This window comes from Zonotrichia albicollis, chromosome 1 (genome assembly GCF_047830755.1).
Source record: "Zonotrichia albicollis isolate bZonAlb1 chromosome 1, bZonAlb1.hap1, whole genome shotgun sequence".
Classification (NCBI taxonomy): Eukaryota; Metazoa; Chordata; class Aves; order Passeriformes; family Passerellidae; genus Zonotrichia; species Zonotrichia albicollis.
This window is the reverse complement of record NC_133819.1, coordinates 27,325,922-27,341,064: the sequence shown is the minus strand read 5'-3', so window position 1 is coordinate 27,341,064 and position 15,143 is coordinate 27,325,922. Positions and strand designations below refer to the sequence as shown.

Sequence of the window (15,143 nt, the reverse complement as noted above, 5' to 3'; positions counted from 1 at the left end):
GTTACAACCACTGATATGAAAAACAGAAACATATTAGTCTTCGCTAAGAGCTTTTTCATATTCTTGAAGAAAATGTGAACTTTACTTCTTTTTTCTTGCATGTCCTTTCCATATCCTTTCTTCTCAGAATTAAATGAATTTTTAGGCTTTTTTCAAGATGAAATCTGTGATGGGCTTAAATATTTATCTGTGACTTTATAACTTTACTCAAGACAGCATGGCAAAATTCTTAAACTGCATGTTTCTCATTTCCACAAGACAATATTCAAAAAACACTTATTCAAATGACAAGATACAAAAAAATCTATTCAAGGGTAGATATTTAGGAAAAAAAAATCTCAAGAAGACTGAGATTGTTATGAGGTAATGAAGTACTACTTGGAATATTCAGTAATACTGAATTCCTATCTTAATACAGAATCTTGTCTTTGGCATTTCAAATGGCTTGAAGCAAATCAGATGCAAAAATTTAATTTCATTGAGACAAGAATGTTAAGGAATGACACAGTGTAAGTAATAGTAATAGTCTCAGCTGTTGTAAACGAGATTCAGTTTTATTAATTGAAAGCAAAGCAAAATCTGAATCCAACCTTGTATATGGCACAGATGAAAGAAATGAAAATCAATTTTAAAAAATCCATAAAAATTTAAAAATTATGCAAAAGAAAGGAACAAAACTAATAACAAAGTAGAAAAAGAAATGAAAAATATATAACTCTATTTTACCAAATCCTAAATTTTGCGTACAGAAAAAGTATTACTTTAGTAATAATAGTTAGTCTAGATTATAATAACTAATTAACAATAATTAGTCTAGATTATTCCATCTGTAACTTCAATGACTACACTAGCAGGGAACTATGGTAAGACAAGTAGACCAAATCTAGTGGACATCAAATTCATGCTGAAGTACAGGAAATAAACCCTACAATTCTATTCCTTTTCCCAAAACCTAGACATTTTATAAGAACATTGATATTAATGTCACATTTCTCAAATTATCTATTTAGATGCTTTTATATGTATATTATTTCAGCTATTTCAAAATAAAGTTCAATATTAAAACCAGAATTTTCTTTTTATTTACACTGCCAAAAAAACAATGTTTACCAAATATATTCTAACACTGAAGAAGCTTTACGGCTAAATGGGGTTTTTATTGTTCTTTTTAGTTTTTTTACCTGTTCAAAAGTATTTTCTCCAGTAAGAAGCTTTGCAATACCTCAGCCTATAGCACACTTAAGTGAAAAACAACAATAATATCCCAACTACATGTAGATTATCTACAGCCTCTCAGGGAATACTACTATATGTAAGATTCTTAATTTACACCCAAATTAGCAAAAAATCGTATGCAACTGTGCTGCATTGATTTATTAATGAAATTATTGCCACTAATGCAATTAAAACCATATAATGGTATTATATGCCATATTAATAATGTGAAGAATAGCTCTGGTCAATGCTGAGAAAAGTGACTCAATATCCTTAAGCTCACTGTACTCTAGCTGCTTTTCACATAAGGGCTTCTTGGGTAGAGCAAAAAACCCCAAAACACACAAGCCCCCACTCTCACACCAAGACAAAATTAATTTTGAATACTGTAGATGAAGTTTTGCACCCAAACTGCAGGTCACCTACTATCAAAATCCCACACAGAGTAACTAACTACAGATCAAAGACTTGGAGAAGTACTGGGCAGCAGTAACAAAAATGGTAAAAAACACAAGTGGAACAGTAAACATTATTCTTTTGCATATTAAGATTTCCTTCTCAAATAGTCCATAATTTACACTACAGTTCTGTGAAGAGATATTTCATTCAGAAAACTAACTGCACAGATGCTCACTTGACACTAATTGTGACAAGTCAAAACTGATGCTGCAACACAGCATTTAAATGGTTATTGTCTCCTGCCACAGTCTTCTACCACATCATTTTATTACCTGGACATGAAAACTTTCAATTCATAAATTTCCTAACTATAAATTTCAGTCTTGTGGCTTATGAAGCAATGGCTCAGTTTAACAATGCAAAACTGAATTGGTAATGAATTTGACATTTGCTTTCTGAGCATGCTGTACTATGAAATATTCTGATGTGGATAAGCTCGCTGCACTGAAAGTGACTTAAACAGGTTGGCCAGAACAAAAAAGTAAGTGACACATTCAAATCCCAACAGAACTGAATTATTTGATGCAATCTGATGTAACAAAAAAATCATAAGAATACCCACAAAAATAAGAAGCTGCTGACCCCATCCAGGTAGGTATTTGCGCAGTCATAATCTACCACTGTTAACCAGACTGGGAAATAATTGATAAGTCATCAGTCTCTCCTCTTCCATCACAAACTGCAATTTCAAAATCTGCATCTTTTTTCATGAAATAATTTTAATCTTCTGAAAAAACAGCTCATTCAGTGACTGCTTCATCTAAAGCATTCACTCATTACTTATAGCCAGGAACTTCTATATTGTATTTTTTAAATTTTATAAATTATTATAAATCCTAGTAGTTATAGAATAAAAGAAAAGGAGCAAAGGTCTCTGATAAATGTATTTCCTAGGGCAAGCAGAAAAATAATAAATGTAATCTTGAGATAGATAGCTGTCTGGGGAACATATTACAACTGCGAAATACAGTTTCCAGCTGTAATTTACAAACCCATGATTGCAGTAAAGACTTGGTCAAGCAGCTGTAACTGAAGGGAAAAAAAGGATAATCATATATTAAAAGTTCAATAATGAAAAAATGGAAAAATACTATTTGTTAATGGAAAACAAAGTAAACCTGTAGAAAGATTCTCTTATTTACAAGTGGTTATCTTGTTGCATATTTCTGAAGCTCATGACACTGGTACAGAAGCTTTCTGTATCAACATACTTCCAATATCAATACTAAGAACTACAATTACAATTACACTAATACCTGAGAAGAATAAACCTCTACTGGTCACTAAGTTTCAACTGACTAAAGCCCAGTATTAACTGCAAGAAGGACTGACTGACAGAGCAGTAAACAGCCCAGAAAAAAATGGGAAGAAAAACCATTGGGGAATGCTCACATTGCTCTCTCCTACTCACTTCTAAGAGGAACACCAACAAAAGTGAAGGGTCTGCCATGCACTTTTTGCAAATGTTCCAGGCATGAGCAGCTTCAGGCAGCTGCACAGCCCAAATCCAGCTGCACCCAGCAGTCTGCTTCTAGAGAGGCCCTGAATGACAGCAGTACAAGTTTTATTACCAGACCTATGACTGACTTGCAGGCACTGTGCAAGAGAGCTTCAGAATGCCTACAGGTTTTTTTTTAATGTCTGCCCTAGCATATCAATTTATAGAAAGTGTAATGCAATGCAAATTTGGTTTGAATAAAGTCCTCTGTGAAGAAAATGCACATTTGTCATTGTATGTACTATCCTGCTATCTAGAATAAAAAAGAAACACTTCTCAGAAGGCAATACAATGACAAATTACGCAAAAAATGATCTAACAGGTAAGTCAAGCAATTAGAAAAGTTAACTCACAGAATTAATCCCAGTAAATGATATAGCAGAAATAAACTATACAACTGAATGTTACATTTTCTTTCATTCCCTTAGTTTATTCCAATAAAATAATGCATTTGTAATCCTCTGTAACACATAAGATTGCTGCAAACTGTGCCTTAACTAACCTTTTCCTTGTGATTAATCCCTACATTAGTGGTCCTGAACTTCTGCTGTAAATAATAGGCTTTCAATCACTATGATGGACTGTGAATTGCATTGCACTGCATTTAAAGTCATGAATAATTAATGTACTTGTTCTGGAATAAACTTTGGCTCATGAAGAGATTCAAAACTAACAGCTGAACAAATAAGGAAGAAATCCCTAACTTGAAGTTTGGCATGCTCCTTTGCATGGAAATGTAAGAAATAAAAATGTGAAGATAAACCTATACAAGACAAATACAATTAAGGAAATCTGGTGAGACACATTTTTGGACAGAACACCTCCAGAGGATTCAAAACAGACTGTCTAGAACAGACTTTCTGTCAAAAGCAGAATTAAAGCTGACCACTGTGTGCAGCTAAGCATGCAATCCTTTGCACAGTATAAATTATCATCCTAAACTTGTGATACATACATTCATAGCACCAGAATTACAGAGGTCACACAGGTTTAAAAGATTTTTCAGTTATAGTATGATTGGATAACTCATACTGTACTCAACCTTAGAGTTAATTTTCCTCCATAATTTTTTTATTTAGCAAATATGAAACTGCATATATTTTCTTTTTTCCTTTCCTTCTTCTCACCTTCTCTGTCTGCCTTGATACAGTGACTACATGTGCAGCACATTAGACTGCTTGAAAAGTAAGAGTATATTGCAAAAAATAAGTACTTTTACATTTAGCTTATTTCCTAGTAAATATATGCATTAAAAATAAGTACTACATGCATTCTTGATAATTTACTTTGCAGATTTATGTTTTTTGAATACTTTATAACAAGCATTCAAATCTATGTTTTCAACAAATTCTATTTTCTATTCTTTCAAATACATGACCTTCATCTTTTGTACTCTCTCTGTAATGCTGAAGTCATAATTCTGCCTCAGTTACTGCAAATCAAATGAAATGGAAAATTCTAACTTAATTGACAATACAGCAGAAAAACTCAATACACAAAACCACAAAAGAATATACTACAATATGCTTGCTCTAAATTTTTGGATGAAGAAATTGAATATTTCTCAGAGATTTCCTTAACCTGATTTTGGCCCATACAAGAATGATTCTGCTTCTCTCAAATCAACTATTGAGATGTCAATTTTATCTAATGCACTACATTCCAAAATATCACTCAAGCACATCTTAATGCAAACAACAGATACTGTATTTAATTTTTTTTTAATAGGAGCAGTTGAAAACTGGATTATTTTTTGAGAAGAGGCCACTTCTTTAGAAGTGAAATAATTTAGAAGTCCTCCCTTGAAAATTTTTTAACTGGATTAGCTTGTGAATTCTTCTTTACAAAACTATTTTACACATTAAAATTACAGAAGTTCATCTTAATTTTTCATTTTACCAAAGCAGATTATACAGTAATACTGTGCTAGAAGCACTTTGTCTGTACAATGCTACCACATGGAGGGCGGGTTTTCCCTATCACATATTGAGCCACCTCAAAGACACTTCTTTATCCATGCTGCTACTAAATATGGTGACATTCTAAAGAGAACTATTGAAGAGCTATTTTTAAAGATTTGCATCAGTGAATTACAGACTCATTAAAAAAAACAACAACAACAAAAAAAAAAAAAAAAAAACTAAACAGGAGGTACTTACAAATAAAGCAACTCCTCTGCAAGATCTATCATTCTAAGCAATTCAAGCAAGACTGTAATTAAGCACTCAGGAAACCTTTTAGATGTCTAAATCATATATATGACTTCAAATAGTCACAAAATGGAAATAGAAGCATCATATCTAAATGCCTTCTGAAACAAACAGCAAAGGTCAGCTCTAAAAACAAACAATCTTTAAAATTATTTTCTGAGTTTCTCAGAAAATTTACTTCTTTTCTCTTTTTATAAAGTGCTGCATCTTCATGCCTACCCCATATGAAACCTATCTGTGTCCAATATAAAGTATTTTAAAACCTTCATCTTTTACTACTCTTTCTCTCAAAACTCAGTGACAGGTCATTTGAGTAAAAAGATAAGTCAAAATCCACGCTTTCCTCTAATTACAGCTATAGCTTTCTCACGTATTTCTAATGACAGTTACAGATTCAACTTTGCCTCATTTAAGTATGTGGTTTCAATTAACTTTTCACTGTTAGATCTGTAAATCTTGACATTAATTATTCTTGTAAAAGATAAAAATTGCAGGTTTACTTAGTTCAATGGAATTTACACAGACATGTATAGAAGAATTTATAAAATAAATTCACTGTAATTTCTTTAAAAAAAAAGCCATCACATAAGTATCACAAGACTGATCCTTTCTAGTGGACAAAACCATAAAATCTAATCTTTCAGTTCTAGTGCATGCTACTATACTGAAAGAGCCTATCTATATTATCTGACATCCTTGATTAAACAGGCACTATCTTGACATGTCTATAATACATATATATGCTAAACTATTAGCATAAATAAATGCAATATGTCAATCAATAAGTTTTAGACAAAAGCTTATCATTAAAAATATTCTAATTTTTATCACTATAGTCACTAAGGCATAATTCAGTCAGTTAATAAAGCATGATTCATCAGAATGAAATGCACTTTTAAAGGATAAATCCTTTCATATTTATTGGTTTTAAACCATATGAACAACAGGTTAAATAAAGTCACTGAGCATATAGCAAATAATCCCTTACCCACCCAAAGCTACTCAGAAGCACCTGAAATTGTGACTAAAAAACAATTCCAATAGTCATACAGTAAGAACTAGTTAGATTATATTTTTTGCCCCAAATTATTGGTAAATAAATTATTATTATAAATTATAAATTTCTGCTGCATTATTTGAAATATGAAAAAATCCCTTCTCTTCCTCTAATCATTACTCAAATAGCAACTCTGGAGTGAGGGCCAAATAAACTTTAGAAGAATCTACAATTTTTGAAAGCAGATTGCCCAAGTGTCAAGTAACCAGCCCTGTTTGTGGTAACAGACAGCAGAAAAAGACAGGAGGCTCTTCAAGACTATTCCCTAAATGTGCAGTTTCACCAGCTGCATACTTGTGTTTAACTTAGTGAGGAACTTTTATATTCAGAAAAATCTCTTGTTAAATATAACCACAACCCCCCTTTTCTTAGTTACAAATGGGTTAGAAAGAGGGAAAATTAAATCCAGTAATTTTAGTGAAGAACAAAGATAATAATAAAGATCTGAGAAATTTTGGGCTTTGCTAACAGATAGTGCCAAACAAACAGCTACTGAAAAAATACTTTGTTTTCCCTCCTTAACATTTCTTGCTTGCAAGGAGTCTTAAAACCTTGCATTGAAAACACTATTTCTACCACCATAAAGGAGTCCTGTGTGATGGAACAGGGAGGAAAAAGCACCAGTGCAGGCACAGCATCACTCAGATCACTTTGTGATGATGGAATAGAAAAGAAGCTTCTGAAAACTTTCTCTGACATAGGAACACTGTGGGTCACTCCCCTACATCTTAGACTGCAGAGTTAACATAATTTAGATATTATCAAAAGTAAGCCTCCACAGCTCTTTAGAAGCAGTGGTAACCTAAACTGGACAAAGTTCAAGCTATTTATAGATATTATCTGAAGAAAAGGAAGTTTTAATGTAAATATTTTTTAAAAATTAATAGAGAAAATAGTAAAACTTAAGGAAATATTTTTCAGAGAATTATGAAAAAAGGATTAGAACATAAACTCCTTCTCCTATGCAGGAATACTGTTCAGTACTTAGTAATTACTTGGCCTAACTATGAGGGTGATTTTTAAGAGAACCTGTTGGGTTTTGGTATGTAATATGTTTATTTCTGGCCCATCTAAATTACTCTTAAAATCTTTTCCTGTAGTAAGCAAAACATAGCAGTTCTTTCTACCATTATTTTTAATCATAACTTAAACATACAGCTCCTCATGCCATTTTGTCATCTTATCATTTATGTCCTCCAGTGTGGTATTTTTAACATTTCTTAAGAAAGCCTGAAGAAAAAAACTAATTTACTGCCTTTTTCACAGTAAAACACAGCACATGTTTTACCAAGATTCGTTCCCACAACAAAGCAGTCTTCCTGTCTCTTTTATTTCTTGTAAACCATAGGGCTTAAGAAAGCCCTTTATCTTGTCATGGGCAGACAAAACCTTCTGCCACCAGTCCTCATCAGTGGAACTGCATGAGCAATCCCTGTAACAGCCCCCTCTGTTTCACAGCCTGGTTCTGAGCAGGATCTAAGATTACCCAGCAGCAGTGGCTTGTCTGTATATGAGAGTCACAGTTACTGATGAGCTTGTACACAGGCACTCTGCCTCCAGTTTGGAAATACAAATACACTCTGGCACACAGCCTTGGAATTTTATCAACTGCTATGGTAAATCATATGTTGTGGTTGATACTAAAACCAGCTATTCTGAGTATGTACAAGGCATCTGTACCTGTGACACATCCTGATTATAAAGCTGTGTCTTGCTTGCTTATGTCATTAGTGACTCTGACCTTTCTCATAACTGTGACTCCCAGAAATAAACTAAAGTGCTTATTTTGGAGCACTCCTTCCAGTTAAAAGCAACAATTATATCTGACCTAAAGATAAGAACTTGTCCAGAAACATCTCATTGAAGCATACAGTACCTAAGTACAATACACTTCTTTAAATTTGAACTTATAAGATCATCCTAATGAAATCTCTGTAGATGCATTTTAAACTCACTTTCTCATTGATAAGGTCCATGATTCTTCTTTCAAGAATTGTGAACAGTTTTTATAGCTTTGCAAAGATACTACAATGTGAGCTATAAAAAATCTGCAGAAGTTGTGGTCAATGGTAGCTATTTAACAGCAGCTATTCTATACTTTAATTAGATTTCTGCACCTACTAAAACATCATTCAATGGACTTTTTTCATTTCTTTTTCAGATAAGAAACATGATTATCAAACCCTTTCATGATATGCATTAATGGAGGTAGCATTAATACCTTTTTAAAAATATAAATTCTTCACAATCCACATTTCAGCTCATAAAATTGTTGATTATTTTAATTTAATTACTTTTAGGATGCTCATGTAGCTTTAATATCATTAAAATGTTGGTTTATCTTTCTGACCTGCTCTAAAACATTGACAATTCACCCTGATGAGAGCAAATTAATTCTCCTGTGTTAGAAAACCAGATTATCTTAGTTATTTAAAATATAAATGTTTTTGGCAGATCAATAAGCAAATCAAGTCAGTATTTCTAATGTAATGTTACTTCTAAATAAGGGGAGGAAATGTATCGTGCTTTCAAAAAGTACATTTTCTTCATTTTAATCATGACTAAGTGTTAAAGATGGGACTTGAACTCCTCATAAGGTCAGAGTATCAAACCTACCTGACTAGATTTTCATTGTCTCCAGTGCCTTTGCAGGTAGCACACTCAGTCCTTAAATCCTCTGACTTGGGCTTCTTTTGCATCACAGACTGTCGTTGCCTTCTTTCTCTGGGAATACGTTCCTGTCACAGCAGAAGGCAAAAAGAAAGGAACAGAGGGGAAAGGAGGGAAGGAAAGCAAATATTTTCAATTATGGCATGGAAAGTAACACTTCAGCCCCAAGTTTAATTTTTTGTGAAATTGTTAAAAAAACAAAGAAACAAAGCACTATATTCCAACCTCAGCTTTTTCTTCTTCAGGCACAAAGCTCCGTTTTCGTCCTCTAGTTCTCTAGAAGAGAATATATTTAAAATGCAGTGTTAGATAACAGAATGTTTTTGTTATTTATCTATTATTCCTAACAACAAAAACGTATCACAGGAAATAATTTAAAGCACTAGCTACAGAACCACTGCCAGACAACTACACTAATCAGTTTTAGGACAACAGTTTCACATTTTGAATATAAATCTATACAATGAGCCAAAACCTAAATATATACACTTGAGTATGGTAAGTCTTATTTTTAAAAACACTGTCACTAGAATTACAAATCTCTTACAAACTTTGCACAAACTTCCCAAAACTAGTAATTTGAATATTGATATGAACAGTGTATTAAAATCACTCACTGAGCACTAAAATGTGCTCTATTTAGAAGCCAAGTGATAAAATTAAAAAAAAAAAAAAAAAAAAAAAAAACTTTACCAAAACAGGAAGGCAAAATACCTTACAGATTCTGAGGAGCAACAAGAATTAAAACCTCAAGCTTAGTATAATGGGTATATGGCAAACACTCATAAAACTGTAGCATATACCAACATATGACTGGTACACAACAGATCTCTCTGATGATTCTATACAGGAATTAGAAATTTTTTCAGTATTGCAGTTGGCAAAAAAAGTATTAATACCACCAATGTGGAGGACAAGGGGTATCCATGGACTGCACCAGTAAGCACCAAAGGTTTACAAGCACCTTTAAAGTTACTACATACAACGTGCCTGAGTTCAGGTTCAGTCACTACATTTTTGAAGCAGCAGCATTACTAACCTGCCAGTGTTATATAACTGCCACAAGCTGACAATATCACTCTTTCCTTCTTGTACAAAAAGGGAACTAAATTAGAAGGAATGTGGAAGGAAATCAGAGACTATTCCAGTAACCCAAAATTTGGGTCTGACACACAGACGCAAATAACATAAATACATAAAAAAACCCCTGAAAATTCTTGGTTTTATGTGAAAAAACACCACATTAGGAAGTGATTTATCATATGATAAAGAAAAGCACTGCCTACTTTATGGTTTCTTAAAACTTTTTCTGAAGCAGCTGGTGTTCACTTCAGCAGAACTAAAAAACAACTCATCAAAAAAATCTTAGACCAGTTTAGAAGCACAAGCAATCATAAATTCAATTCCAAAGAAGCTAACAGTATAATGCTTCTCCTGTTTGGGTCCTCCTTGAAGGTGATTTGTACTAGCTTCAAATTGAAGACAGTTCTCTATTTTAAACTGTTTTACAGATTTAAATACTGCTACACTGCAAATAAACCTGCCACTTCAACACATCTATACCTTTATACTTCTGCAGATTTTGATCTGTGTATGTTAGCAACATTCTATTTGGGAAGATTTTTAGACAAGATTTAACACTGTAGTAGTAATGAACGTAGTGCAATGGAAAATCCTAGTCTATTTCATGGCTCTTTAGAATACTTTAATTGCCATTAGGATTCTCTTTCACATTTCCCTAAGGGTGATTTATAAAAAAATGTAAAACCTTATCTATTTAATACATATACTAACTATGCATCTAGTAATTGAGGTGTTCTACATTCTGCAAGCCATAAGCAGTGCCAAAATCTGGAAAAAAATATTTGCTACTGAAAACTGAATTTATCAATGTAATAGTAGAGGTATTAATGTAACATGGGCTATGTGTCAGCTACATGTTACACAATTCAAGGTCACTGCAAGTTAAAACTAGCCAAAAAAGGAGTTTGATCAGACAGCAGCACACTAACTGCCAATTTTACTCCTTTCAGCCTCTGGAATTAGTCCTAAGAACATTTACAAACTTGGACAATTTTAAGCTATGGAGGCACTCCTAAATGCAGCTGTGTAAAGATTATAAAGAAGTACGTATAATGGTGCATGCCAATGGAAGCAGTATTAAGGTCCTCACTCTTCATGTTTAAGCAGCAAGAGACAAGGAGTGCATGCCTTGCACCATCAGAGTAATGCTATCTTGAAAACTTATACATAATTTGGAAATCTAGGTAATAGTCACATTACTTTTGACTCTACACAGAAAGTATTACAAGTTAATAACTCAATTTTAAGGAATAATTAAACATATTTAAACTTCAGCAAAATGGAGACATAAGGTTTATAATCAATTTAGGCACTTTTGCCAAGACAATGTTGATTTTCACCTGCTTGCTCTATAATGCATGATGCATATGACAAGGAATGTCACATTAAATTATATTTTCATTGTGCTTTCATCAGCTTTCTAAACCTTCAAACATACTTGAGTTTGTTCAATAATCACTAGGAAACAAACATTAAAATCAACATCTTAGTACACAAATTTGTAGGATATTTTATATGCTTTTAAAATAGCAATTTTATACTTTTTTTTCCAAATGGACCTCCATAGTTAAACTTATTTTCAATGCTTCTGCTCAGATAATTTTACTATCTCCAGCATTCAACATGAAAAATAAGATCAAATTAACAACTGAAAATTGAATATTCTTTGATTTTCAGCAACAGCCCTCCAGTAACCTGACATTTGTAATTTTAAATATGTTGTCACTAAAGTTAACTTACAGGTCAGCAGGAAAGAATCATTTAAATCTGGATTACTTTATTCAGAATTATTCATTGCTGTTTGCCTCAAAGTACTGTGTTTTAAATTGCTCTTAATAATTTCTGTCATTAGCAGACTCAGAATGAAAACATCAGAGATTATAAATATAAAATATGAGTGCTGCATGTACTTACCAAAAACAATTTAAGTTTTGTTATTTAAAAGCAGCTAAGGGAACTTTGCTATTAAATGGCATATATTACAACTGAGATAAACTTGTTCATATTCAAAACTTGTGATGTTAATCCAGAAAAAGATGCCCATAAAGACAGTGATTTTTTTAAAATCACAATTCCTGGCAATTCAATACTACAGAGATACCTTCAATTGAGGATTTCCCTATACCATAAAATGGAGCAAGACAGTTTTGTGAAATTTGTCCTGGCATTTCCAAAGTGTTCAAACAGTAAGTTGGGAAAGCAAAGTCATGCTATCAGCACTCAAGCAAAATCTCAATTAATGCCAGTGCTATCCCAGCAGCTTTTTTATTTTACTGTAGAAGGTAGAAAAGCTGTAAAACTTCCACCATTTGAGACAGACAATTCAGTCCAGATCAAAACAGAGCAAGGTGTGGATTAGAGAGATACAACATACAAGGCAACTGTGACAAGATGACACTTCAAAACAAGAATACTAATATCAAAAAAATACCGAACAATGTAAAGTGGCTCAAAATATGTACCTATAAAATTTTCTTCATGTAGAAATAAAATATTTATGTGAAAAATTATTTCAAATGTTGACATTTAATGACTGCTGACTGGCAAGTCTTCGGTTGTGTCTCATCCAAAATTCTGTACTGACACAGCTTTGGAATTCATTCAGTGGGCACTCCAGTAAGGGCAAAGTGTGTGATGTGCTCAGACACTTCCCTTACCAGTAACACTGAGACTCCATCACTGAGATCTGGAGCCCACAGCATCAGAATGGAATCACCATCCACTTCTGCTTACCACACAGGCAACTGAGGATTTAAAATTAGATGTCTACAGCTAAGGGCTGATTCTATATAATCTTAACCCCCCCAAAAACTCAGAAAAACATGCCAAAGTCATAACAAGGGCAGACTATATTTTTCATTTCATTTCTTTCACAATTAGGGTAGTGAAATAATTCAAATAAAGGAATGAAATGACACTAAAACCAGTTGAATTAATAAAATTTGACCTCCTGAAACAATATTTCTATTCCTCCCCTTCTCTAGTGGCTTAACTTCTTCTCTAGTGTATCCAAACCGTAGCTCCCAATGTATCCCAAAGTTTTCCGTGTGTTCCCCAACTAAAGTGAGAACCTTTTCCATACAGACCTCATCCTTCCCATTCAGCTGCTCCAAAAAACACTCCAACACTTAATAACCTTAGGCATACACAACTCTCAATCAAATATTGCAATAATGGGTCTATCAATTACTAAAGGCAATGCTACTATAGTAGTAGACAAATGACTAACTTATTTTCCTTAGGAAATCAAGTTAAAATTGTAATTATTTTAAATAAACAGATTCAGCTGTTGCATCACAAAGAACATATCTTACAGTGAATTGAAAGGGAAAAATAGTACCTGATTTCATTAGCAATACAACCCAAAGTAATCTGAGCAGACCAAGACAGGTCAAGGAATTAAAATTAAGATGCCAGTATAAAACAGAATTATTTTTAAACAAGAACAAAAGAAACACTTTGATAAAAAAGTTTAAAATTGCTAAAGATAAAATAGATTAAATTCTTCTTATTAGTCTCTTTTAGCATAACATTTTTAGGGGAAAGACACACCTGATCAAATAAACTCCTAATTAATCTCTTTAAAATCCTGTAAGATTATTTTCCTTGGGTAAAGAAATTGAACTGTTTGATTCAATGAAATCATCAAGATGAAAGCAAGCCATCTTTTCCAAGACTATCTTACCAAAGGTTTACCCTTCATAGCAATTTTAATGCTTGTCCTCTGAAAAGAGCAATGTTCTGAATAAATGAAACTTAAAAATTGGCAATGTCCTTTTTTGTCTTTTAGTTCAAGGCTTACCATCTGTGGAAGTTAGAGAACAATCCCACAGTATTAAGGCATATCCCATTTCACTTATTTCAGTTATTTCATTAACTTCTGATTTTTCATTTAATAGTTGGAGCAGATAAAATCCTACCTCTCTTGCTTATTGTCTTAAAAATTCACACAAAACATTACAAGAGTCCCTAGAGAGAAGCAGTGGTGGGCATCACATGCAAACAGCTATCAAATCTGGAAAGACAGAGCAGTAGGAAAAGATCCAACATTGGATCATTCTGTCTAATCTAATTTGTAATGATCTAAGTTGACAGTTTCTACAATACCACATCAAATATGTATCTCTCTACAATATAGAATGCAAGAAACAAAACACAATTAAGAAAGAAGGTTAGAGAAAGCCTTGGAAAAACAAAGAAAACATAGGAGAATTAGAGCATACACTTCCACAGCCAAGGGAAAGACAAATAAAAAATTGGTTTCTTTCAGCCATTGTGCTTTGTGTCACAAAAGTATCCATATAAGCTGTGCAGCATTCTGCTGTTACAGAGTGGAAATTTGCATGTTGGCATAGGAAATTAAAAGAATCATGACTTAAATGGCTAAAAAACAGAATACCAACACAATTAATGATGAATGATGAAGTCATAAATGATTCAATGTGACATCGATCAAATGAATGATGGACACGGGGTAATGCATGGGAGGAGATGGTGAACTCAAGACACTTCAAAAATAACAACACTAAAGAACATGGTCCAAAATGGAATGAAAATATGCTGAGGGAAAATGTGATAAACAATGGGTTCAATCCTAAAAGTAGGACAAGTAGAAAGACTGAAGTGGCAGTCTCCATTTTGAACTTGGAAAAGATGGAAGTGAATGCTTACATTTTGTATTTTTGTTTATAAGCAACAATATGAAACACATAAAATGAAGAAGATTAGATAATGCATTGACTAAAAGATTTTTAATATTCTCAGAAAAATAAATTCTATACATGAGACAAATGAAAGACATCTGTAAACAACAAATAAAGCCTAGAATGAACCCTATAGTTGTTGAAAGGAAACAGAATGTTTGCAAAGGGAAACAAAGCAGCAAAGCAAAGCTGCAAAGGAAACAGTCTGTTTGGCATCACTAAGAGATGCCACAAGCTGACATGTTAGC

The 15,143-nt window shown here is 33.0% G+C and overlaps 1 protein-coding gene across 6 annotated transcripts in view; it reads right to left on the bottom strand.

The window, feature by feature from the left end:
- PHF14 (PHD finger protein 14) overlaps positions 1 to 15,143 on the bottom strand; it is a 159,915-nt gene that overhangs the window by 83,292 nt on the left and 61,480 nt on the right. For all 6 annotated transcript variants that reach the window (XM_074536606.1, XM_074536600.1, XM_074536610.1 and 3 more), the window contains exons 15-16: positions 9,335 to 9,385; positions 9,056 to 9,177 (exon numbers count right to left, since the gene is read on the bottom strand). In XM_074536606.1, the coding sequence (XP_074392707.1) occupies positions 9,056 to 9,177; positions 9,335 to 9,385 (173 nt within the window). The remainder of the gene's footprint in view (positions 1 to 9,055; positions 9,178 to 9,334; positions 9,386 to 15,143) is intronic.